This window comes from Triplophysa rosa, linkage group LG24, assembly GCF_024868665.1.
Source record: "Triplophysa rosa linkage group LG24, Trosa_1v2, whole genome shotgun sequence".
NCBI classification, from domain to species: domain Eukaryota; kingdom Metazoa; phylum Chordata; class Actinopteri; order Cypriniformes; family Nemacheilidae; genus Triplophysa; species Triplophysa rosa.
In genome coordinates this window covers 256,530-281,590 of record NC_079913.1, presented here as the reverse complement: position 1 = coordinate 281,590, position 25,061 = coordinate 256,530, and the positions used below count along the sequence as shown (strand labels likewise).

Sequence of the window (25,061 nt, the reverse complement as noted above, 5' to 3'; positions counted from 1 at the left end):
TTAAAAATGCCCAAAACCTAATAGAGATGTTTGATTTAGGTTACATCTGTCTTTATATATAAATTGACAAAGGCAAAAGCTGGGTCATATAGCATAATTTCCCCATGAATATATACAAAAAGGACAATTTACAGGCTTTCAGAGTTGGAAACAAATCCTTGTTTTGTAAGACACGTTTGTGTTAACCTTCCTAAGTTTTGTCTATAAATGTATTGAGTTTTCAGATTGTGTTCATCTGTAACTATGACCATCTTAGATTTTTTGTAATAGTATTTTAATAGATAACGTTACTTATGATTGTTTAGTTTATATTTGTGAAATTTCTTTTTATTTTACATATATTTTATATAGTTTAATAATATTTTTTCTTATATATGGTGAAAAATAGCCTTTTGGCTAACTCTGGCATTTTGACAGAAATGTTAATTAATATGTATTGTCCCTGTAATAAATAAATATTGTGCTTTTCTTATGATTATTCATGCTGTTTTTTATTAATTAAAAACGAGTTCGCAGATTTCTGAACCTTAAAATACAGGCATCACATAACTCTTGTAAAAATACAAAACAGAGTGGAAATAGAGTAAAAATAAAAGAGTATGGGATGGAAATGGGATCATGTGGCGGACACTGGTCACGTGACCCAGCGCAAGGGCCCAGGCCGCATCAGATTGAAAGACAGTCAGCGACGCCGAAAACACCTTCATCTGACATCGACACATACAGGTAAAACACGCGACAGGTTCTGTTGGGCTTTATTATAACCTGCGGTCCGGTTCCGTTGACCCAGCACGTGCTGTTGTTGCGTTTTGAAGGGTAAAAACAAAGAGGGAGCGTCTAAAATGAATGTAACGTTAGCTGTGGAGCTAACAAAAGCCAAAGACGAAGAGCAAAGCATCAGCGATTAAATCGCTTTTAAACGGGATGTTTCCATGTATAGCGATTCTTGTGGCACGTTGGTTTGTTACATCTGTCAGTGTAATTGATATAGTGTGAGATTAACGTTAGATCAGTGTGAGGGTGGGTGTAACGAACACAAAAGATCCTGCACTTCATTTGCTGTAACGTTACGTTATCTCCTCCAAAGCATCGAGCTCGTGACTGCATTTCTTGGTATTCATTCCTATTTACATTTCAAATGTTAGATGGCTCTTAAAAACCGAATAAGACGAGACCTATGTGTTTGTTAGATAGATAGATGTAACCATTAAAGCTGTTGAATATATGTTCGTTTTATAATTAAAACATATTCATTTGTTTTGTTTGCATACTATAATGGTAATATGGTGTCTAATAGTATGCATGGTGAACGGTGTGGTTTTATTTCTTCGTTTTGTGGTGTTGTCCTGTAGTACAGACTGTTATGTATGGTTCTTTAGGGATGTATAAACGTAAAACAGAACCTCCATCTGCTCATATTTCGGATGTTAAATGCATTCTGGGGTGCTGTAAATAAATTCACTGATTGTGTTTATTATCCATCTCTCTCCTCCATAAAGGATTCCCCGACGCCGATTGGCCGACGGCTTATCTCATGCGATGACGTCACAGGCGGAGCCATTGCTCCCGCTCTCGAGCAGCTGACGCACAGGAGAATCCCGTCCGCGCCAAGATGAGCACGCGGAGAGGAGCGTTTGCAGTGAGCAGGGCATCTGGCGCGATGACGTCATGAGGCTACGTTTCCAACGTGAAGGCGGAGAAAGTTTCACGTGACTGGATTATTTCATTGGCCTCTGTGCTCCCGCACAGGTAAATTCTCACAGACTCCGAAACGAACGCTGCGCATTTACGCATGTGCCCTGTTTGTAGCGTTATGCGGCCCTGCGCATGCGATTGCGCTTAAAGCGCTTGTGAACCTGCGGCAGGACCCCAGGGACCCACTGGTGAGCAGGGTGAGCGTGTGGATTTCTCCGAGCAGGTATGTTTGCAGCGGTGGAGCATGGTCCTGTCCTGTGCAGCGACTCCAACATCCTGTGCCTGTCCTGGAAGGGTCGCGTGCCCAGGAGCGAAAAGGAGAAACCCGTGTGCAGGAGGCGCTACTATGAGGAGGGCTGGCTGGCCACGGGTAACAGCAGGGGCGTGGTGGGGGTGACGTTCACCTCCAGTCACTGCAGGAGAGACCGAACCACCCCGCAACGCATCAACTTCAACCTGAGAGGACACAACAGTGAGGTGAGCAAACATGACGCCTGTACCTTTAAATCCAGAGTTCCCATTCAAATTCAGACTCCTGCAAGTCATGACAATTCTCAAAGATTATACATTGTTGTTTTATAAACAAATGTGAAAGCTTGTTGAGTAAAGGGTTTTTCCCATTGGAGGCACTTGTACACTAATAAAGATCATTGTTTATATAGCTATCTTAATTTCAATGATTGGTAGCAGAAATACAAATGGAAATTTTAATTGTAAAACTCCCTATACAGTAAATGTGAGCGAAGAAAAGGTTTCCACTCAGTATGCATTTTTGGAATAAATCTTTTTACACGTTTGCATTGTTGCACAGCAGCTTTACAATAAATATGTTTTAGTACAAACAGTAGACACATGCTGTAAATAAAATTGTGACGTATATAAAATATAAAGAATACAAAATATTATTGCACATTTGTCATTGGTGACATTAACTGTGAAAAATGGTCTGTATGTTTGTATTTGGTTTATAAATAGAAAAACGACTGAATTGGTGTAGACTGCATTCAATTGAAACCTTTCATGCGTGGGAACCCTTTAGAATGCAAAAGTCTTTCATTAATGTGTATAACATTTCAAAACCACTTCTCAGAAGCCTTGAGTAAGTGGTAACACATGATGTATGATATTACGCGTGTGGAATTGTGGGTAGTGCGGGTCAGAGGAGCACTGGAGTGGAAAACTCATGACGGGCCGCTGCTGGGTAATTTCCCTCCTGTCAGTGATGATGATGACGCTGGTGAATGAGAGATGAACTCATCTGTCTGCTGTTTCTCTTACTGTCACGAGTTCACCTGAATTGATCGTTTCTTCGACAGGAGAATTTGGATACAGTGATGATGACGACGCATAATGATGTTTTTTACCTGTAGAGCTCATCTCACGTACTTTCAGGATATTTTCTGTCAGTGTTGGATCTTTGTGTGATCTTGTGACAGTGTTTGTGTGGTATATTATTTCTCTCCTGATAGTTTGACATCGTGCTGGTGTCCATCGCACATGAAAGTAGAGAAGGATAAAAATAACCGAGCTGTAATCTGTTCTTCTAAACCTTGTTGTCTCGTCGTCTGATGTTTAAGACTGCGGCTTCTCTTCTGATTCACTGTATTCATGTGTTATCTGTAGATGTTTGGGCGGAATTAAAATGTCACATGTTTTTGTTTAGCAGCCCATTCGGTGTGTGTCATCTGTAAATGTGGTGTGTACTCTATACTGTTTGTTTATTTGATATATGTGTGTAAAGTCAGTCGTCTCTTACACTTACGTAAAGACTATTAGATGGTTTGATCTATTGGTCTGTGATGGATTTCAGCGATGACATTCTCTTCAGATGTGTTCATGTGTGTGTTGTGTAGGATCTCAGTGTTTTATGTCATGTCGTGTGATCAGCTTTACAGATCTGTGTGTGTTACATAACCAGATCCTGAGGTCACGTCTGACGTTAAGAGAGTCTGTCCTTCATTCACATTGTTACTCGCAGACTCTGAAAATCATGTCAGGTTTTTTTGTGCATTTCATTTTCAAAGGTTAGACTCTCTTCTTGTGTAGAAGTTGTTTTAATGTAATTTATTAAGTGTAATATAAGCAGGATACTGTACATCCAGCCAGATGTTATTGCAAAACAAATGTCATCACTTACAAATGTTTGATATTAATGTATCAGCAATGTGCTCTATGAGTTAAACCCTCCTGATATGAGCTCATTTTATATTGATGCTGTATATTATATTGATGACACAAATGATTCAATGTATCGCTGCTGTCCTTCTAAAACCTCGTATCTCCATATTTTATGATTTTTATTTTTTTGACTTCACTCATTAATATTAGTACCCCTTTATGTTTGTCACTGGGTTTATATGGGGGAATATCTAACCAACAAAAAGTATTAAAAAGTGCTTGTCGAATTTGACAAAGTTGACAGTTCCAGCTCTAGTTCCAGAAGGAATGGAAAAAGAACATATGAACATAAATGAAAGCTGAAATAGTTGTATTATTATCATATAGTAGGGCTGTGCAATTAGTAGAAAATTAATCGTAATTGTCAACCATTACAAAAACAAAAGAATTGAGGTAAAATTGTGCCGCATTCCATTTTGCATGGATCCTCTCTCTTTTCTTGTGGTATAAATCCAAAGCGCACCCCTTTCCTTTTCAGTGGTTCAGCTGTGCTATTTCTTTACATTTACTTTTCAGTTGAATTCACAGTTTTAAAGCCAAGGTTTTTTATTTTACTATGTTGTTTTAAAAGTTAATGAGTAATCGTGTTAAATAATCGGGATCTCAATATTGGTCAAAATAATCGGGATTATGATTTTTGTCATAATCGAGCAGCCCTATCATATAGTTTGACCCCAAACATATCAGGAGGGTTAAAGATCAGATAACGTGTGTAACACACGAAAATTAAAAAAGTAAATTTAGGTAATACCGATGATAATTTACTCTTTTCTTCATCAGCGGCTTGTTGATCTTGTTAATGTGCTTGATCCTGCGAAACTGCTGCGTCACACACTGATGCTTAACTGTCTGAGCGGAACAGATCTTAATATAGACCCATGTGTTCACATGGAGGCAGTGTGGTGTGCTTTTCTTTTGAAGAGGGGTGACAATCCTGCTCTGCTGAAGTGTACATCTGACGTAAAGAGCTAAAATCAGCTTCTCTGTGTGCTTGCAGGTGGTGTTAGTCAGGTGGAATGAACCCTTTCAGAAGCTCGCCACATGTGACACGGACGGCGGGATCTTTGTGTGGATCCAGTACGAGGGCCGCTGGTCTGTAGAGCTGGTCAATGATCGGGGAGCTCAGGTAAGATCACGTTAAGCTCCTGTTACTAAATGTCTGAGCCAAAACCTTCAGCAACGTTTAATTTGTCTCGCCTGCGCAGGTGAGTGACTTCACGTGGTCTCATGATGGGACGCAGGCTCTGATCTCCTACCGTGATGGTTTTGTGCTGGTGGGCTCGGTGAGCGGCCAGCGTCACTGGTCCTCTGAAATCAACCTGGAGAGTCAAATCACCTGCGGGATATGGACCCCCGATGACCAGCAGGTAACGCGCCTGAGACGCTTCACTGGTTGAATGTACCGTATGGCTTTTTTTAGATGTCAGACATCATGGGTTGTGTTGGTCGTTCAGGTGTTGTTTGGCACGGCAGACGGGCAGGTGATCGTCATGGACTGTCACGGGCGGATGTTGGCTCATATTCTGCTCCATGAGGCGGAGGGGATTGTCAGCATGGCCTGGAACTACCCCAGCTTTCTGGTTGAGGACAGCAGTGAGAGCGACACGGACTCGGATGATTACACACCTCTGCAGGGTAACACAGATCATCTCCGCAGCTCAAAGCTTTGTGTGCTTTATTGTTTTGATCACGTTTCTCTTGTTGTTGTTGTTTTATTGTAGTGTGCAGCCCAAAGCCCTTGTTAACCGTCTGCTTTACCTCCGGAGACATCAGTCTCATGAGCAACTATGATGATGTCTCTCCCACAACAATACACACAGGGCTCAAAGGTGTGCCTCAGACGATTTAGATTTTACCGTCCTGGTGAGCCAAGCTACTCTAAAACACTGGACTCATAAAAACAAATTGTGATGTGTCTGTCAGATGTGGTCACGCAGTGGTGCTCTCAGGGTGACCTGTTAGCTGTGGCTGGGATGGAGAGACTCGGGATGACCTCTGACCCCGCCAGTGCCCAAGCAACCCGAAATGCCATTGTTAAGTTTTACAATGTCTGCGGTGAACACATTTACTCGCTGGAAACACCTGCTCAGGTGAGTGTATGGTCATGTCTGAAATTTAATGCAGCAATGTTTCATAGAAATTCAAACCTTCTGTAAAGGATGTACTTATAAGTTTGTGTTTAATGTGTGTTCAGAGACAGATCAGCACATTGTGTTGGGGCCATCGAGATTCTCGCCTGTTTCTTGCTTGCGGTCCAGCGCTGTACGTGGTTCGGGTGGAACACAGGGTTGTCAGCCTACAGCTGCTGTCTCAGCAGGTCATCGCCAGCGCCGTACATGAGGAGAAGGATGTGGCCAAGCTCAACATTCCCTCTCGTCTAAGCACATATGTGTCTTCTGCCTTTGCTCCAACTATTAAGGTAGAACATTTAAGATCCTTTCCAGATTTGGCACAGTTGTGAAGATGAAATCTTGTTTCTAAAGTATTTGTGTAAACCAACAGCCCCCTATCCCAGATCCCAATAACATGCGAGACTTTGTTAGTTACCCGGCATCCGGTAATGAGCGTCTCCACTGCACTATGAAGCGCACTGAGGACAACCCTGAGGTTGGCGGCCCATGCTTCACCTTGTATCTGGAGTATTTGGGAGGGCTTGTCCCTATACTAAAAGGTCGAAGAATTAGCAAGCTCCGCCCTGAATTTGTCATCATGGACCCAAAGACTGATGGGAAAACAGGTAGGGTTTGATAACTGTGAAGGTTAAGTTCCACTGTGTGGCTATGTTATTTTTCTCATTCTTAATTGTTTTTTTTTTAAATCACAGATGAAGTCTATGGAAACAGCTTCATCCCCTCCATGATTGACAGCTGCAATTGCTCAGATTCCAGTGACATTGAGCTCAATGATGATTGGGTGGGAAAGAAATCACCAAAGATCTCCAGAGGGAGCAAGTCCCCCAAACTTCCTAGGTACTGGCACACTTTTGCATCTTTTTTTGCATTTAGTGATGGCTGCTTTAGCTGATATAGGCCTGCTTGGTGTGGCTACCGATTAATAAGAAAGCGTGCTTAATAATGAGAAACACATCAAGAAATGCTGTCCTACAAAATAATTTTTCTAGCATGCAACATCTTGATTTTTGAGGCTGCTGCAATTTGAGACTGCATGTCATTACAAACTCACCATAAACTCTTTTCTTCATTTGCTACCTTCTCTGTAGAGACTTAGTTTGTCCCTTTACCAACAGGATAAATATAGATCCCCGTAAGTCCCCCAAGCTCTCTCGCACCACCCAGGAAATCTCCAGATCACCACGGTTACCCATTCGCAAACCCTCCATTGGCTCTCCAAGTTTGACTCGGCGAGAGTTCCCCCTAGATGACATCACACAGGTCTCAATACAGACCGCTTTCTACATAATCAATAATAGTTATTGGCACACATAATAGTTCTCTCTCATGAACAGTTTATGTCTCCTTGCATTTTAGCACAATTATCTTGCGCAAGTCACGTCCAACATATGGGGAACAAAGTTCAAAATCGTTGGACTAGCAGCATTTTTGCCAACAAATCTTGGTGCAGGTAATATTTGTTTTTCAAAATGCATGACGTGTTTGTTCTGACATATTTACATCTGTAAATATTCGTTGTCTTATTCTGTGTCCCTTTAAGTTATCTACAAGACAAGTTTGCTTCACCTCCAGCCCAGACAGATGACCATCTACCTCCCTGAGGTGAGAAAGATCTCCGTGGAATACGTAAACCTACCTATGTTCAGTCCTAATGTCTTCAGTGAGGATGAGGATGACCTGCCTGTCACAGGAGCGTCAGGAATCACTAACGATAATCCACCCTGCACTGTCAACATACCCATCGCCCCCATACACAGCCCAGCCCAAGCCATGTCTCCAACCCAAAGCATTGGCCTGGTCCAGTCCCTTCTAGCCAATCAAAACGTGCAACTAGATGTGTTGTCCAATCCATCATCGACCGTGGCACCACCTGGGGTGGCTGACCAAAGCCAACAGGACACTGTGCTCCCAGCACAGTATACTGTTCCTGCACGGTATTCCAGTCCGGGCCAGGTGATTTTTGGTGGTATGGATGTTGGACGGCTTTTAGTTGCTCAACATTCAGCATCCCAACAGCAGCAGCAGCAAACGCAGCAGCTGCAGCATCATCAACAACAGCTACAACAACACTATCAACAGCAGCAGCATCAACAGCTTCAGCAACAACTTCACCAGTATCAGCTTCAACAGCAGCAGATGTTGCAGCAGCAACACATGCAGCAGCAAATCCAACAGATGCAGCAACAGCAGAAAATGCAGCAGCAACTTCAACATCACATCCAACAGCAGCATCTACAAATGCAAATGCAGCTGCAGCTACAACAGCAGCAGCATCCCATCCAAATCCCTGTTCCAGCTTTGCCCTCAGGTCAGTCGCCTTGCCCGGTCATTCAGCTCCCTCAGAGTACAATGGCAATCCCTCCCGCTACAGGAGAGCACAGTACAGAGCGAGGGGAGCTAAAGGTTAAAACCAATCGTTCTGCCCCACAACTGGCCGAGGGGGATGCGGTTGTTTTTACTGCTCCTCTTGAGATTAGCAAGATGAACCCTCCCCCTCCCTATCCTGGTACAGTTGCCGCAGTCCCATCCGCTTCCAATTCAAATTCCACACCCGGAGCACCAGGAGGCAGCACTAGCACCTCATCCTCAGGTGAAGTTTGTCTGAAAAAAGGGGATCTGAGCATGTATCCAGCTGGCACGCAGGCGGCCCAGTACCCGACCCCGTTGGGCTACGAACGCATTACCACGTTTGACAGCAGCGGAAATGTGGAGGAGGTGTGTCGTCCCCGTACGCGACTCGTTTGCAACCAGAATGTTTACACGTTGCAGGGCCCCGGTAGCTCTGCCACCCTCAGGGTCACATCAGCTTCCTCGAATGCAGAGGGCAAGAAGATGCAGCTGCCCTACGCCTCAGCCACATTGAACCGTCTCACTGTTCCAAGGTACTCTATACCCAGCGGGGACCCACCCCCTTACCCTGACACAGCCAATCAGGTCGGAACGGGGCGGAGCCCTGGCCAGAGACTTGACAGCAGCCTGATTCATGCTACGTTGAGGCGCAACAGTCGGGAAGCTGCACTGAAGGTTTCTCAGATGCTGGATCCCCAGAGGACTCTCCCCAGTAAGGCCAAAGCCAGTACTTTGTCTGCTTCCTACCAGCAGAGAGGGCCAACAGCTCTCTACACATGCAGTCAATGCAGTAGTAGCAACAGCGGTGTAAGTGGTGGCACTACCAGCAGTGGAAGTAACGGAATAGCTGGTGGGACGATCATTAGGCAAGATTTCCCACCAACGGGGGGTGGTGCACCTCACAGCACTGTTATCGTGCACTCTAATAGTGCTTCACCTCTGCCTTCTCAATCCTCCTATAATTTGCTTAGTATGGATGGTGGTGGCGGTGGTGGTGTGGCTAGTGGAGATGGAAACAGAGAAAGGACTGACTATATAAACTCTGCCTTTACAGAGGATGAGGCTCTGAATCAGTCTCTGAGACAAATGGGTCTCAACACAGAGGTTGTAAGTCTGACCGTCAAACGACCACCACCGTATCAATGGGATCCGTCTGTTACTGAAGAGATCTGGGTCCCTCAAGAGCGTGCTCCATCTTTGCCCGCCTCTGGACCTCCTGCGTCTCGCAAGCCTCCCCCGCTTATCCTGAGCCCCACACAGCATCTAGATGTTTCCCATCTTCCCTTCGTGCTCTCACCTAAGTCTCCAACAAGTCCTAATGCAGCAACTTTCCAAACACCAGGACCTTATCAGATTGCCTTGCCCTATCCACCAAGTGCAGCCTACAGTGGTCCCCACCTTCAGCCGGTGCAAGGTTCTCCACGGCCCCTTTCACCCAAAGAAGTAGTTGCTCCACTTCCCTTTTCCCAGCAGGACCAAGCGTTGGTCTTGCCACCTGGTTATCCACCCAATTTGCCCAACCTTGCTTGTTGCCCCCTCCCACCAATGTACCCTGGAACAACGACTTGTTCGAGTCTGCCTGTGACTCCCATTCCTCTTCATCCATGGGGTACTTACAACCCCTGTCCACCCATGCCAAGCCCTTCAGGTCCTCCGCCGTCTCTTCCACCAAAGGCCTCCCATATGTTAGATAAGCCTGTTCTGTCTTCTCCCCCTCAACCACCTCCCCTGCCTTCACCTCCTCCAGACCGCCAAAGTGCAGTCAGTCCCCCGGAGGCTATAGCTGAAGCTGGGGAGAGCTTCCAGGAGGTGCTCTCGTTGAGTGAAAGCCCACTTCCCCAAAGAGCAGACAGATTTGGCAAGAAAAACCGAAAGCGCGTCGACAACAGTAGGACAGATGAAGCCAATGTTCCAGCCATCACAGAGGGAGGCAATAAATCCAAAAAAGAGGGTCGTGCGCTCAGTGATTTCAACTCCCTCATCTCCAGTCCGAGGTTGGGCGGACGAGACAAGAAGAAACCCAAAGGCCAGAAAGAGCAGCTGAAAGCCAAAAAGCTAAGCAAGGCCACCACGAACGAGTTTCAGGACAGTTCAGAGAGCGAACCAGAGCTCTTCATCAGCGGAGATGAGCTGATGAATCAGAGCCAGAGCGGAAAAAAGAGCTGGAAGGCAAAAAGGAACTTGAGGGCTGGAGGCTGCGAGCTGGATGAAATCAAATGCAGAAGGGCTAATGAGAAAGAGGACCGTGGACTGGGCAGCCAGGGGTTTGTCTACATCATGGCCAACAAACAGCCACTTTGGAATGAAGCCACACAAGTCTACCAGCTGGACTTTGGTGGGAGAGTCACACAGGAATCAGCTAAGAACTTTCAGATTGAGCTTGAGGGGAGACAGGTATGTGAGTTTGTTGATTTCCATTGCAGTTTCAGTTAGTCGCTTACATGTTTGCTAAAGTTCAATGTGTCTCTTTCTGTGTAGGTGATGCAGTTCGGAAGGATCGACGGTAACGCATACATCCTGGACTTTCAGTACCCTTTCTCAGCTGTGCAGGCTTTCGCTGTAGCACTTGCTAATGTCACCCAGCGCCTCAAGTGATTGGCTGGGCATGAACATTTTAGCCAATTCTTTGCTTTCTTAGTTCTTTCTTCTTTTTTTTGTGTTCTTCCCAGTTTAAAATGCAGTACTAATACTTGAAAACTACATCTGGGAGGTAACGCCACATTTTACCAGTGTTAGAGGTACTACTGGGCACTGAAATCAATTGCTGTAAAACATTGTCATATTACTAATTAATTTTTTTTCGCATACTAATGTTTGTCAGAGGTAATATCTTATTTTCCAGGGACTTTTTCCTTGGAGTACAAATGCTGGCATCTGATTGGATGCTTTTTGGCGTGCAGTCATAAAATGTATTTTATTAAGAAATAGTATGACTGAAGCCACTCTGTAGCTGTATACTTTAGGTGTTTCTGTAAGGATGGACTGAATAAGCTCAAAGGTCAACACAGTGATGCTATGTTCATTAGCATTCTAGCTAGCTTCTCATGTTTTTAGTGAATAATTCCTCTCAAACAGATTTGCAGTGTTCTTTCCTTCACATTTTTACCTATTGTACTGTCCTTCGTGCGTAACTCTTTCATCTTTATGTTCTGTTAATCCTGGTTTAGAGCCCTTGATTTTTTCTCTTCTCCTGAAATGAAGTGACTGCCCCCTGCTGACGCTTCTGTGAAGTGAATCTTGTGCAAATGAGCAACAGGAAATATTTTTCTACTGTGCTTAAACAATGTCATTTCATATCTTTTATTTTTCGATACAATGTGTGACACGTGTTGTTGTCAGAATATCATGGTGTTAGATGAAGACAGTTATAGCATGAATAGTTTTCAGCAGATTTCAGTTTGTGAGGAACAGAAAATGGAAATGAGATTACGATGAATCATGACTATAGAACATAATTGAGGATTTCTTTCATCTGCTCTTACTGATATCAAGAAGAAAACAGAAGTCCCAGCACACAAGAGAGTGAATCCACAAGGCATGTGCTCTCCAAAGGAATTTAAAGACAGCGGTTGGTACATTTTTCTTTTTTGCTCAAATGATCTTGAAAGGCTCGGACAGTATTTGAGATAAGAACCATTACAGCATTAAATACACTGTGTGTGTGTGTGTGTTTGTCATTTTTAGAGAATGATCCAATGACACAAAGCCTAGTTTTTGTTCTTTTTATATGTAGGAATTGTCCTGATAGTGAACTAAAAAGAAAGTAGTTGGTTTATCCTCTGTTCTTACAAGAAGATTATTTATTTATTTATGTCTTGTTTTTTTTTTTGTGCAATATTGTTGAGACTGTTTTCTTAACCATTGTCAATACAGCAGTCATTTTTCTGTATGCGGAAGCGACTCTTCAGTTTGCTGTTGTATATAATGTGGATGATGATGATGATGGATGGGAGGGGGCAGTGGTGGGGTTTGGTGTCATTTGCTCCTGCAGGTGTGTGTTGGTGGTTGTGGTGTGTAGTGAAGTGGATTTGGGTGGGTTTTGTCAGGTGTTTTTTGTACAGTGCTCAAGTTTGTGTATTCCTACGAAGAAAGGAGAGCAGATCATCATCTCCCCGTCAATGAGACTTGGACTTTCTCCTTAAGAAAATGTTATTTCCCTGTTGAATGACTTTTACATATTGACGACTTCTGAAATGTTTTGAAAATCTATCAAAATTTCCCCCTATTTAAAATGTTGAGGTGATTAGGGTTGGGTTTTACTGTGTATTGATTTGATTGGTGGTCTATGTTGGGCTTTGTTGTACAGTTGATTTAATGGAATGGAATTTGCATAAGTTAAAAAGATGAAGGAAAAAGCGCAGATTTTGCGGACAAGTATTTGTATTGAAAGGTACAAAGGCATGCTGGGTACATTATATTACGGAGTATGACTTTTTCATTGTGTTTTAGACTCGGTGAGCATGGATTGGCTTTGAAATTGAAAGACGCACGTCACAGTTTGTTATGGTTGCAACATTTATATTTTACAGCTCATGTTTGCTTTAGTTTGCCGAGATTTGTTTCCATACTGTCTTAAATATATAAAATACCCAAATGATGCCATTTGGTTTCGTGGCGACTGCTTAGCAGAAAACGTGTGTTTAGATCTTTCTGTCTTTCTTTTTTGCAAATGTCTTCGTTTATTTGATCTATACTGTATATTTAGGGGTCTTATGCTTTGCTACTTCCCCCTTTTTTCTGGTTGTTGTTTTTTAAACAGACTCTGGGGTTCGGGGGTTAGGCCTAACTTACTTAAAGCCTATGCACTAGGGTTTGCATTGTACTGTAATGAACAGTTTTGTCGTTCCTCAAAGCTGAATCTTGTCCTTTGTCATTGTGTAGCCCAATAAAGTGTACAGGTTGAAAAATCCAGTTCTCTGTTGAGTTTTTATTACTGAACCTTCTGCATAACACACTGTGAAGATGACCAAATTAACCATGGTTTAACTACAAATAAAACGAGACAAAAAACACGACTGCTATAGTTAAACCATATTAAGCCAGGTTTATTATCATAAGCGTCAGTGAGCCCTGTCCGTGGTGCTGAAGGGTGATCACGTGATCTGGCCCCTCGCCTCCTGTATTGAGCATCGGCTCTCTTCTGCTCCTCTCACCCGCACACTTAAAGAGCTTCGACTGCATTTCCACTCAACAGAGACCCGCTGGCTGTAAAACAGCATCAAACGCCATTTTCACGAGCAGACATGGAGCGACCGGACAGCTTTGAGAACCCGTTAGTCAACGAGATGAAACATTTCTGCAAGAGGATACAAGAGGCCTGCAATGAACTGAAGGAAGATCTGACACCTTACAAAAACGACCGATTCTACAGGTACGAATGGCACAGGAACAACATTCATGAATAGGGAACACACCGTGAATCCAAACACAGATTTATAGTGAATTTGTCGTGTGTTTGTCTAAAACGCTTTCCTTGAACAGATGTTTCGTGACAATGAATTGAAATAAAATAGTGATTTTTTTTACGTGTGTTGTTATTTACACACACGCACACACAGAACAAGGCGGATTTATATGCAAATATGCATTCATTGATACGCTTTTACGTCATTTTTCAAACGCACCAGCGTCGATTCGTTTATATTACATTAAAATACATAATATTTAGGGCAAAACGTTTATCCTGTTTAACATACACGAAAGATGAGCGCGCATCTCGTCCTGACATACGCTTCGTAAAGCAGTTCATTGAAGCGTCGATTTATTTAAATAAAAAAATCTAATAATTGATCTGTAACAAATAATTAGACCCGACTCCACATGCGCACTGCGGCGGGATGTCACGTGAGCGAGCGCGAGTGGGCTGAGAGTGGAGGGTGACGTCAGCGGCAGGTCCGGGTTGATGTGTGCGGATGTGCGCCGCTAATAGAACGTTATAAATTTTCGCATCGCCGATGGAATAAAATGGACAAGTAAGTGTGTAAAAGGCACACGCGAGCTCACACGCACATACGTATTTACTCCGTGTTTAAACGGATGTGTTATAATCGCGCCTTTTGATCGGTTTTGTGGCCTCTTTCGGTAACTGTCCAGATGTTTGAGTAACGCACGTGCGCTTATATCACACTGTATTTACATGGAATGTTAATTTTTACGTTTACGATCAATATATTTGTGTTTCTTGCAGCATGTGTCGTGTTGTCTGCTGTGTGAGATAAGTGTGTGTGTGTGTGTGTGTGTGTGTGTGAGAGAGAGAGTGAGTGTGTTGTGGGCGTGTTCTCATTACATTTCCTCCATCTGCTCTGTTTGTTGTGTTGGTCACAGGTCTTTAAACTTGACCAGAATTTACTCTGCTGGTCAAAAGTCTGACTTTATGAAACATGACATGAGTTATTTGGCATGTCTTTTACTGATATGACTGATGTCATGTGTGTCTGATCTGATGTCTGATGTCTGTCTGTTGCAGGTTGGCTCCCATGCGTCTCTACACACTCTCTAAGAGGCACTTTGTTCTTGTTTTTGTGTTTTTCTTCTTCTGTTTCGGCGTCTCCGCCCTCATCGGTGTGACGGGTGAGATCTCTGGTTTCTCCTCAGACACTGAGTTCATTCAGGAGCAGCAGCCACATATCCCAGCATGCACCTGCTCGACGCTCCTTCACCGGTCCTTTGTGGAACCATTCAGACGATCACAGACAAGGCCTATCACTATCAGAATCTAATAGTCATGTCATAAGAAATCACATTTTGCTTTTGAAATAAGAGATGTTTTAAAACGCAAGGAGCTTTAGTAAATAAAGTGGCCTGGGCAGTTAGTCATGGTGATGACCTTATGACATCACCACGACTGCCCAGACCACTTTATTTACTAACAAATGCTAGATAAATGTAGGAAGAAATGAAGAAAAGTAAGATGGTTATTTTGAACACGATCTGATGGTTTCAGTCTGACAACCAGAACACACGCTTGCACTGCAAGTCACTTTTGCTAAAAAATAATGGATGTGCGCATGAAAGAATGAGATTGAGAGAAATGAAAGGAAATGTATGAGCAGGTTTCAGATCAGTTTTAGATGTTTGAGGAACTCAGATGGCATTGCAGCTGTAGTATTTTCTGTATTTCATTTTTGATTTGATCTCTTCCACAGGACCAAAGATCATCAGTGAGAATTACTACAACGGGTTGAGCATCACTGCTAATGGGTCAAAGGTCAGATTCACAGCAAAACTGAAGCCACGTGTTCACATTTACACTCGCTCTGGTGACAAATGAGCTGTTTAAATTGTGAGACCTCGTTATGGTTTTTTCAGACCGGCCCTTTTCACATCAAATCTCAGCCGCTCTCCAACTACAACCAGCAGCTCTGGCTCACCTGCGTCATTCAGATTCACAACAACGGTAAACGAACGTCTTAACTGATTCACAAAACACATCAGGTTTTACATCCAGATTGTTCGTGTAAAGCCTGGCTCAGACTACAGGAGTTTTAAAATCCTGACAGATTTCAAATTCTGGCTGCAGCACACACATAAGGAGAATCTTAACAGATTCTCTTATTTAAAATCTTAAACCTGGCTCAGACTACAGGAGTTTTAAAATTCGGAAAGATTAAAAATTCTGGTTGCAGCACACACATAAGGAGAATCTTGACAGATTCTCTTATTTAAAATCTTAAACAAGCTCACACTCATCAGTGTACAACTAAATTACACATATTTTACATATCCATAGGATATGCAGTTTTGTAAAAGGAGCTAATAGTAACCGTTTTAATGGGTTTCCTATTTTTAGATGTTGACATCACATCTACATTTGAATCTCTTTTTCAAGCACTACAAAAATAGGTATGCCCATTGTAAACTTGCATTTATGAATGTGAAATGTCCAGATAAGAAAACGTTGGGGAGTAAAGTTGTGTTTATAAATAAGCCTAAAGGTAGCAAGTGCAAAAATAAAAATTTAGAAAGTTTGATTGGAAGTATTTTTAATTCATAAATGCACATCAAAAGACATTCTAAGACACCCAAACTACAGGATAATATTAAGATTATCATACCAGAGGACGCCTCTTACGTCATCTCACCGGGAAACAGAAGTAAACAAAGGGACATCGCAAAGTTAATTTCACGTGATCTCACCTGGCAACGGTTGTGTAACGTCTTTGTCGCTCTCTGAACGATTCTCTGTCTGTCTGTCCAAAGCCGCGGGAACGTATTTTGAGCAGGGGGTGCTATAATGCTTTTTGCTAGGGCTGAAGTTATGACTGTGGTTTGGGCGAGCCGCTTAAGTTTAATGTTAATAAATAACGGAAGAAAAAAAATAGTAGCTGCCGAGAATAAAGATGAATGCCAATGTGATTATAAAATACAGCATAAAAACAAACACATAAACGCATGTTATCTGTATGCCAATAGCCAAATAACAATCTGTTGAACGAAACTACAAGCTGCGCGTTAGCAGTTAACTTACCCGGTACATTTCAAACCGACGCGACTTCTCCCCAGCTCTTTTCCTTATCTGTGCGGTTGTGGTATGTTTTGGAGGATACATTATATAGACAATCATGCTGTTGCCACAAGTTGTTCTTCCATCTCCGCTGTCCAACGTACCCTTGCAGGAGCTTTCGCGGTCGACATTTTTAAAGGTCTGTCAGTCACCTTGCAGATGTGCCTCTCATTGGCTGTTGCGAAAGTACCAACGTCATCACCCCGATTTAAAATCCTAAATATCAAACATGTTTGATATGATCGGGGCGGCCCCGATATCTCTCGGAGCAGATCGGAAGGTGTAAGATTCGATCTGTGAACGCCTCACATTACGTGATAATCTGGGCCGAAACTCGGACCCGATCGAGGTTCTGGACCCGATTTTTTCAAAAATTCTCGGGAGGGGAAATCGGGGTAAATTCTGGCCGAGAATCCTGTAATCTGAGCCAGGCTTAAGACTACTCGTGATGTTACGTAATCATTGTCATCAGTTATAAAGACCGACTTGTGTTCATTCGTAATGACTGAGCCGTGTGTGTGCAGTTGGAGATTTCCGGAGGGATTTTGGGATGAATGTGGAGTTACAGGGTGTGATGCAGGACGCCAGCGTGATGCGCATCAGTGACAACGTTCACCAGAAAAACCGAAGCCTTCACTGTAGTGCAGTGAGTTTATTTCACTCATCATCTTTCTGCAGCGTTCGGTTCTTCCTCTGGATCTGTGTGTGTGTGTGTGTGTGTGTGTGTGTGTGTGTGTGTGTGTGTGTGTTACAGAATCAGCAGGTGTGTGATGACATCATTGTGTTACATCTGGGTTACCTGAACTACACACAGTACCACATTAACATCAGCTTCAGGAGTCTGGACGATCTGAAGGACAACATCAAAAATGTCACATTTGTGGTGAGTAGAGATGACAAAATGATGTCTTACACGAGTGTGCAGTCCAGCCATTAAGAAAGGTCGGAGTCTGATTCTTTCTCTTCTGCCGTCGACAGTTTAAGATGTACAACGCCACATTCTCACAGGTGGAAATCTGGTTCCGCTTTGTGTTTGTTGTGATGACGTTCATAGTGACTGTAAGTGACAGACGCGCGCGCACCTTCTGATGACAACCACGAAGAGACCGCGAGCTGACGTGTGCATGTGTCTGTGTGTGTTCAGTGTATGTTCGCTCATTCTCTGAGGAAGTTCTCCATGAGGGATTGGGGCATCGAGCAGAAGTGGATGTCTATTCTTCTTCCTCTTCTGCTCCTGTATAACGGTGAGTCAGTCCGTTCCGCCCTCTCGTCTCCTCCTCCGCTCACGTCTCTGTGTTTGCTTCGCTGTAGATCCCTTCTTCCCGCTGTCGTTCCTGATGAACAGCTGGTTTCCCGGAACGCTGGACGCTTTCTTCCAGGCGTCGTTCTTGTGTGCGCTGCTTCTCTTCTGGCTGTGTGTGTATCACGGCATCAGGGTGCAGGTGAGATGGCATCAGCCCTTCTCTACTCCTTGGGTTTCTTATTTTCGGATTATCACAACATATTATGCGTTTTGTGTTTAGGGAGAGAGAAAGTTCTGGACGTTCTACCTGCCAAAACTGGTAATAGTGGGGCTGCTGTGGCTGTCGGCCGTCACGCTGGGAATCTGGCAAACGTAAGGAACGCACGTGACACATCAGACACCAGCGAATAGACAGCCGTTTTCAAGTGCTTGTCCTTCATTGTTCTACAGAGTGAATGAGCTTCAGGATCCCACATATCAATACAAAGTGGACATCCAGAACTTCCAGGTGAGTTTCTCGTCTCCACACTGACCTGCGGATGTCAGATGAAATCTCAGTGTTTTATTGTCCACGCAGGGCATGAAGATCCTCTTCCTGCTGGTGGTGGGCTTGTATGTGCTGTATCTGGTGTTTCTGGTGGTCCGAGCGTGCTCAGAACTGAAGAACATGCCGTACACAGGTGAAGCTGCGCTCTGAAGAATCATTCTGACGGTACTGTGCAGTTTCTCTGACTGTCTTGTCTGTTTGTTTCTCTCTCGCAGACCTGCGGTTGAAGTTTCTGACAGCGCTGACATTGCTCGTGTTGATCATCAGGTAATTTGACGTGACTGTCAAGGGAATATTGAAGCACGCGTGTGTTTGGGAATAGAGCTCGGTCCGTGATGAACTCGATGTTTTTCTCTTCAGTATGGTGATTCTGTACTTGAGGTTCGGCTCCAGGGCCTTGCAGGACAACTTTGTTGCAGAACTCTCCACCCACTATCAGAATTATATCCTTTCATTGGCTGGACAGGATTCACACACGCTTGCTAAAACGATCATTCTTGGAAACTACATTTTGTTGTCGTTAACTGAAGTAGAAAGTGAAAAATGTTTAGATTTCACGTGTTCCTGGTTTAAATGAGACGACTTTTAGGCTGCCGCTGTCATAAAAAAACCTGGAAACATCAGGAGAATGTTAGGAGAATCCCTACAAGGATGTCAAAGACTTCTTGTGCAGTAATGTCAAATATCTGGTAGTGTCATTTCTTTCTTTTTTTCAGTGCGTTCTTGTATGTCGAGTCTTTTTGAAGTTTTAGCGTCTGCTCAGTTCATTGTTGGTTTTCCTTCATATTTTCTCCACCAGCTGAATTTCTGTCCTTCTACGGCCTCCTGAACTTTTATCTCTATACGTTAGCGTTCGTCTATTCGCCCTCCAAAAACGCTCTGTATGGTGAGTTGATCTGCTTTGATGTCCTCATGTAAACAACATAAACATCATGATGTGAACACGTGCTAAATCTTCTGTCTCAGACTCCCAGCTGAAGGATAATCCAGCTTTCTCTATGCTCAATGACTCTGATGATGAGGTCATTTACGGGTATGTTGTTGTGTCATGCTGGACCCAAGCAAAATGTCTGAGCTATTTAAAACGAGTTTCTTATTGCAAGGCTAATAAAATGTTTGTTTTTAAGGAGCGATTATGAAGAAATGCCTCTTCAAAACGGCCGTGCCATCAAAGCCACAGCCAAATACCGCGATGAGAGTGATAGCGACTGATCTGACTTCTGATTGGAGGAGTGTGAAACTGGTCTGACTCCTGATTGGTCAGCTCTTGTCATGTGTATTTAGCATCGGGTCTCTTTGGGGATGTATATAGACTCACTGTTGAAATGATTCCAGTGTCATTATTTACTGTATGTAAATATATATATATATATATATATATATGCTGATCTATTTTTAAAGAGAAAGTAATGTGTGTTTGCAAGTGACTCCAGCTAAATGTGCTCCCGTCGCTCTGCTGATGACGTTCTGTGTTTGGTTATACAGTGGTGCACATATGTATTGTACAGCTGATGTAAATACTGAAGATCTGTTGTTGTAAATTTGTAAAGCCACTGTTTGATTGAATGTACTGAAGAAACATGCAGGTCATACTTCACCAAACAATGAAGTTATGTGTTTTGCATAAAGTAATTAGGTTTAGTTTTGGACCATTATTTTCATTTCCGCCTCATTTGCAATTGAATGCAAACAAATCTAATCTAAATCTAAGGCTCTACAGTTGAACATTACAATTGAAATACTTTGTTTAGTCTTTGCATTACAGTAATGAGAATGTCAGAATTTGAGTCCCAAAGTCTTCATTTTCGTCTTCATTTTTTCTATGCAAAATGTGAACTAAATGTTGTTTCTCTGAGTTTTGAGGGTGAAGTTTGACCTGAACATTCTCTGGACAGGCTCTGAAATCTCATCACACCTCAGAACGCTTGCTCATGTAGAGCTCAGATCCCTTCGTGTGATTTTAGTTTTTTCTTTTGTATGAAAAGTATGACATCTTGTGTTCAAGAGTTTACATTCCAAACGGATTCTTTTCTCGCATTCCTTCAGTATATTGTTTGTTTCGTGTGATGTGTCTGTATCTCTTGACACGTCTGTGTTTTGTTGTGTTGTGAATGAGAGAGTGTACAGTACAGTAGTAATATCACTTCAACAGGTTTATTTTGACAGTTCACGATCAGATTGATCAGGCGGGACAAAAATAGTATTGTCTAAACTCTGTTCACATCATTGTGTTAACATGATGTGTGGAGGTGTGTACTGCACAGCTGCTTGTGACCTGTAGTTCACGTTTGAAGAACAATGTTTGATTCATTATTCGTAGTGACATATTTGTCTTCAAATGAGCTGCTAGATCCTAATAATACCACTACATTTTTACGGTGTCATTTCTGTCGGTTCTTTGTGCCTTTGTTTATAACATCATTCCCAGGCCTGGCTGAGCTCAGTTCAAATGTACAAACCCAAAAGGAGACGAGCTTTCTCTCAGCTGCACCATTGTAATGAGAATGTTGTATAAAATGTTCATTAAATCTTTTAAGACTGGGTCTTCATAGGAGTCCATCTGCTGTTATTATACACTGTTTGTAAAGGAGGTCACTTTGTTTCTAGAATACTGAGAACGTAGTTCAGGAAGAAAGATGGCAGGCTGATTGTATGGGCAGTTGATGTAGTTCAGTGGGTTTAAAGGGCGAGTCCAAACACACTGACGATACAGTAGATGGATTTATTCTCCCATCGGACGGTGCAGCTGCCTGCGGATCAAACACTTGTGTTATTTAGAGTTTGACTACTAAACCTCACTGTGATACTGAATGAACTGGCTTTACTCCGAGATTAGACAAACAATGATCTCCAAGCCATACAGTCTCAGTTGATGTGCTGTAGTGGTGTTCCCTACCGTCTGTAGTGTTATCCCAGAAGCATGAGGATGCAGACTGCAGCCCCGCTCCATTCTTCTGCATTATAATGCAGGTCACTGACAGAAAGAATATGACATTTACAATGATCTGCGCTAACTCTGATTAACAAGAATAAATCTTACCGATGTATTTGAAAGGTTTGCCGAGTTTACTGAGCTGACTCAAGCACTGCTCCACTACATTAGATGTCCACACGTTCACACGGTTCTGCTGGTAGAAGTTTGCTCCAATGGCTCCTTCAATAGACTTCAGAAAACAACAAACAAACCTTTCTGACCATCATCCAAACCTGCTGCTGATGTCATTAACATGTGAGAAAGAAACACACCTCTTTAACAATACTGCTGACTTCATCCACCACAAAAGCCGTCTGGAGGAAACCAAAGGAAACCATCAGCCTAAAATATCACTGCAGATTCTGATCTGTTTATACCTCAACCACCTTCCGGTACATCACTGTACTGTGGTATTGTCTCGTACATGTCGTTAGATTTATAAATATACAGTCATGGCATTAGCTTGACGCCACATAAAGAAAAGTACAATAGTACAGTAAAGTATCAGATAGTAATACATCATTGAACTAGAGTATCGCGATCTGATCTGTTATTACTGAAAATCCGTTAGCCGCTACCTTTAGCTTTACAAAAACAGTAAAAGTAAACACACGAATTTCTAACGCGATGTTCTAAAGCAAACACTCAAAAGATGTTTTTTTTTTTCATTGTAAAAAGGAACATTTGATAGTATTTACCTCTTCTACACTGTGAGAATCATCCATGTTTTATTTCTGTTGTGTTAGTGTGCAGCCTCTGCGGTTGTCATAGAAACAACGGAACCCGTGGCACAATACGTCACGACGGCGCGACCACTACTGGCGTAACATGAAATGTGATATTTATTGAGGCTTACATTCATTTTTAATGTTTGCGAATTCTTGCTATTACTTTAAAAGTAAATTGAGTTTGTATTTGAATCTTACTAATGTGTTTGGAATATATTTTGGGATGTAAAGAAAATCCTTACAGCAAGTCTTTTCTTTCACTGAAGAAAATATATGTTACAGTTTGTATTTAAAAAATGAAATAAACACACTGACGTTATCGTTTCTACGCATTTGTCCGTACACAACATGAGCGATCGCTCAGTAGCGCCAATGAAAACGGCCGTATTAAAGCCCGCCCCTCGGAAGAGGATTGACGTCAGAACTCTCCGCCCTGCCGCTTCCTCTTTCACAGTGGCCGTCAGCGAGAGGCACCATGAAGGCGTCTGGCACAGTACGTAAAAACCTTTAAAAATCATCACACAAGCGCTTAAAATTCTCCGTTACAACCCGAACGCGCTCAGTAGAGTCGCGATTATCCATATAAACGAGTTTATGTCACACGGTTTGCGGCAGAATGTGTTTTAATTGTTGAGTGTAGCGGAGTGAGGAACATGGCGGCTGAAGAAACGAGTCCATGTGCTCAATAGTGAACACTCGCACACGGCAGAGATCTCACTTTCAAACTCAAATACGCATGCTTATTTAACACGTTTTTACATAAGAACAGAGTTTAGTGAGCTGGAGTATTTTATCTTCACAGTGATTCTTCTTACATGCAGTTTGTGTGATGTTTCATGCAGGCCCATGGTGAATCCACGTCACATCTTATATTATTTTTAAGTGTGATTAAAAAGTGGATTTTCTTAACTTTTAATAGATAAGAATCTACCTAGCTGATGTTGGGGATGTACCCGACATTACTTTTTTTTTTTAATGTTACAGAGTTTCTTCTTTACTGTTATTCGGCAGTAGTTGGTACTTTTGTCAATGTGACGTTAAATCAAATACTTTAGTTCTGCTCTTGAGATTTCAGCCAAAGTGTTTCCGTCATTAAAAACAGTGCAGCAGGGGACAACATCAGTTAACAACAGACAAGATGGTTTGAGATGAGAATCGAAGAAGGAATAGTTGATGACAAAATGAAAGCTCTCTGGGTTCAGTGAATTAGACAACTGTTGTTTTGTTTACTTGTGTTCGAGTTGAATGTTCTCTGAATGTCTGTGGTTTTTCCTCTGCAGCTTCGGGAATATAAGGTTGTTGGGCGTCTGTTGCCTTCTGCTAAAAATCCTGCACCCCCACTGTACCGCATGAGGATTTTTGCCCCCAACCATGTGGTAGCCAAGTCTCGCTTCTGGTACTTTGTCTCCCAGCTGAGGAAGATGAAGAAAGCTTCCGGAGAGACCGTCTACTGCGGCCTGGTATGAACACACTGGTTCCAGTCAACAGGAAGTTTATGGACAGTGGTCTGGTTTTGTGTTTGACTCAGAATGGTTCTTTGTTTCATGCACAGGTTCATGAGAAATCCCCCCTCAAGGTGAAAAACTTTGGCATCTGGCTGCGTTATGACTCCCGCAGTGGAACCCATAACATGTACCGCGAGTACAGAGACCTGACCACATCTGCAGCCGTCACGCAGTGCTGTGAGTATCACACACACACACACACACCTGACTGTGGACATGCTACATACCTGTAAATGAGACTGATGCACCTGCACACAAACCCAAAGGTCATTTGCTGTCGGTGTCAGTGACCCTGCTGTGTGTGCACAAAATAAAATGGAACTCGTCGCCTTTCATAGGCTATGTTATGTGCCATTGAAAGTAAAATCAGGGTGCAACATGTCTTGCGTGTCTGAACACGGCTAATGTTTTTCTGCGTGTGTTCTTCAGATCGTGACATGGGTGCCCGGCATCGTGCCCGCGCTCACTCCATCCAGATCATGAAGGTGCAGGTGATTCCAGCCAACAAATGCCGCAGACCCGCCATCAAGCAGTTCCACGTGAGTTTACATGTTCACAACATCTCCAGTGATACTCAAACACTGATGCCCTTGACATCGGAGAGTTTCTCCTTGTGTCAGATGCACAATACAAACAATGTGAGATGTACAAGAAAATGGCATTTCTCACAATTATTAGAAATGTAACTGTTCATGTGAGACTGTAAACATTTAATGTGGGGATGTTTTGGTCCTATATAAAGCGGTATTTTAATGTTGTAATATTTGCCTTTTAGGACTCCAAGATCAAGTTCCCTCTCCCTCACAGGGTTCTGCGTCGCCAGCACAAGCCTCGCTTCACCACCAAGAGACCAAACACTTTCTTTTAAAGTGTCTGTTTGTCTTTTCATATTACTGGTGAATAAACAAAGTGAAGAAAAATCCCTCGTTCTGACTCTTGTCTTTTAACTTTTGAGCATCATTGCAATGTCTTTGAGTTCTGTAAGTGAGTTTTCTTTATTTGCTTTAACGGTTTTATGACAAGCAAAATAGATCTGGTTCTCATTGCTGTTGTGTAAAAACAGCTTCTTTACATCATGGTGTCGTCTGGTTTACTGTCGTGTTTGAAAACGAGTATTATCTGTTGTTACAGCAAAGAGAATTAAGGCTTAAAGGTTTTATTGCAAATGTTCAAAAGTCTTATGGATCTTAAATAGACTTCATTTTAA

At 42.7% G+C, this 25,061-nt stretch overlaps 4 protein-coding genes and 1 non-coding gene across 9 annotated transcripts; 4 read left to right on the top strand and 1 right to left on the bottom strand.

The window, feature by feature from the left end:
- Positions 1-622: 622 nt before the first annotated feature.
- tulp4a (TUB like protein 4a) lies at positions 623-13,253 on the top strand. 2 transcript variants are annotated; one of them, XM_057324362.1, is made up of 14 exons: positions 623-726; positions 1,500-2,172; positions 4,871-4,999; positions 5,079-5,240; positions 5,328-5,508; positions 5,595-5,702; positions 5,797-5,963; positions 6,068-6,292; positions 6,376-6,610; positions 6,698-6,842; positions 7,121-7,265; positions 7,362-7,455; positions 7,546-10,748; positions 10,833-13,253. In XM_057324362.1, exons 2-14 carry the CDS (start codon positions 1,921-1,923, stop codon positions 10,947-10,949), a joined length of 5,163 nt encoding a protein of 1,720 aa, XP_057180345.1. In that variant the 5' UTR covers positions 623-726; positions 1,500-1,920; the 3' UTR covers positions 10,950-13,253. The 2 variants fall into 2 exon arrangements, with proteins under 2 accessions (XP_057180345.1, XP_057180344.1); XM_057324361.1 differs by having other exon boundaries at positions 7,094-7,265.
- A 193-nt stretch (positions 13,254-13,446) lies between these two features.
- tmem181 (transmembrane protein 181) lies at positions 13,447-21,196 on the top strand. 3 transcript variants are annotated; one of them, XM_057324474.1, is made up of 17 exons: positions 13,448-13,725; positions 14,821-14,924; positions 15,500-15,561; positions 15,663-15,750; positions 17,382-17,503; positions 17,612-17,740; positions 17,836-17,916; positions 18,002-18,101; positions 18,169-18,299; positions 18,381-18,472; positions 18,551-18,608; positions 18,678-18,780; positions 18,863-18,914; positions 19,008-19,090; positions 19,444-19,533; positions 19,614-19,680; positions 19,775-21,196. In XM_057324474.1, exons 1-17 carry the CDS (start codon positions 13,598-13,600, stop codon positions 19,857-19,859), a joined length of 1,575 nt encoding a protein of 524 aa, XP_057180457.1. In that variant the 5' UTR covers positions 13,448-13,597; the 3' UTR covers positions 19,860-21,196. The 3 variants fall into 3 exon arrangements, with proteins under 3 accessions (XP_057180456.1, XP_057180457.1, XP_057180458.1); XM_057324473.1 differs by having other exon boundaries at positions 13,447-13,725; positions 17,382-17,740; XM_057324475.1 differs by lacking the exon at positions 13,448-13,725 and adding an exon at positions 14,197-14,326 and having other exon boundaries at positions 17,382-17,740.
- Positions 19,982-22,552, bottom strand: dynlt1b (dynein light chain Tctex-type 1b). Of its 2 annotated transcripts, XM_057324477.1 has the most exons (5): positions 22,320-22,538; positions 21,894-21,935; positions 21,688-21,811; positions 21,544-21,621; positions 19,982-21,397 (listed from the first exon to the last, which is right to left on the bottom strand). In XM_057324477.1, the coding sequence occupies exons 1-5, from the start codon at positions 22,344-22,346 to the stop codon at positions 21,327-21,329; spliced, it is 342 nt and encodes a 113-aa protein (XP_057180460.1). In that variant the 5' UTR covers positions 22,347-22,538; the 3' UTR covers positions 19,982-21,326. The 2 variants fall into 2 exon arrangements, with proteins under 2 accessions (XP_057180460.1, XP_057180459.1); XM_057324476.1 differs by having other exon boundaries at positions 19,982-21,621; positions 22,320-22,552.
- A 203-nt stretch (positions 22,553-22,755) lies between these two features.
- On the top strand, positions 22,756-24,780 carry rpl18a (ribosomal protein L18a). Its single transcript, XM_057324386.1, has 5 exons — positions 22,756-22,842; positions 23,630-23,809; positions 23,902-24,031; positions 24,284-24,393; positions 24,630-24,780. Exons 1-5 carry the CDS (start codon positions 22,825-22,827, stop codon positions 24,720-24,722), a joined length of 531 nt encoding a protein of 176 aa, XP_057180369.1. The 5' UTR covers positions 22,756-22,824; the 3' UTR covers positions 24,723-24,780.
- LOC130548241 (small nucleolar RNA SNORA68) lies at positions 24,102-24,236 on the top strand. The gene has a single exon (XR_008961996.1). It is a non-coding gene; the product is annotated as a small nucleolar RNA SNORA68 (small nucleolar RNA).
- Positions 24,781-25,061: the final 281 nt, after the last annotated feature.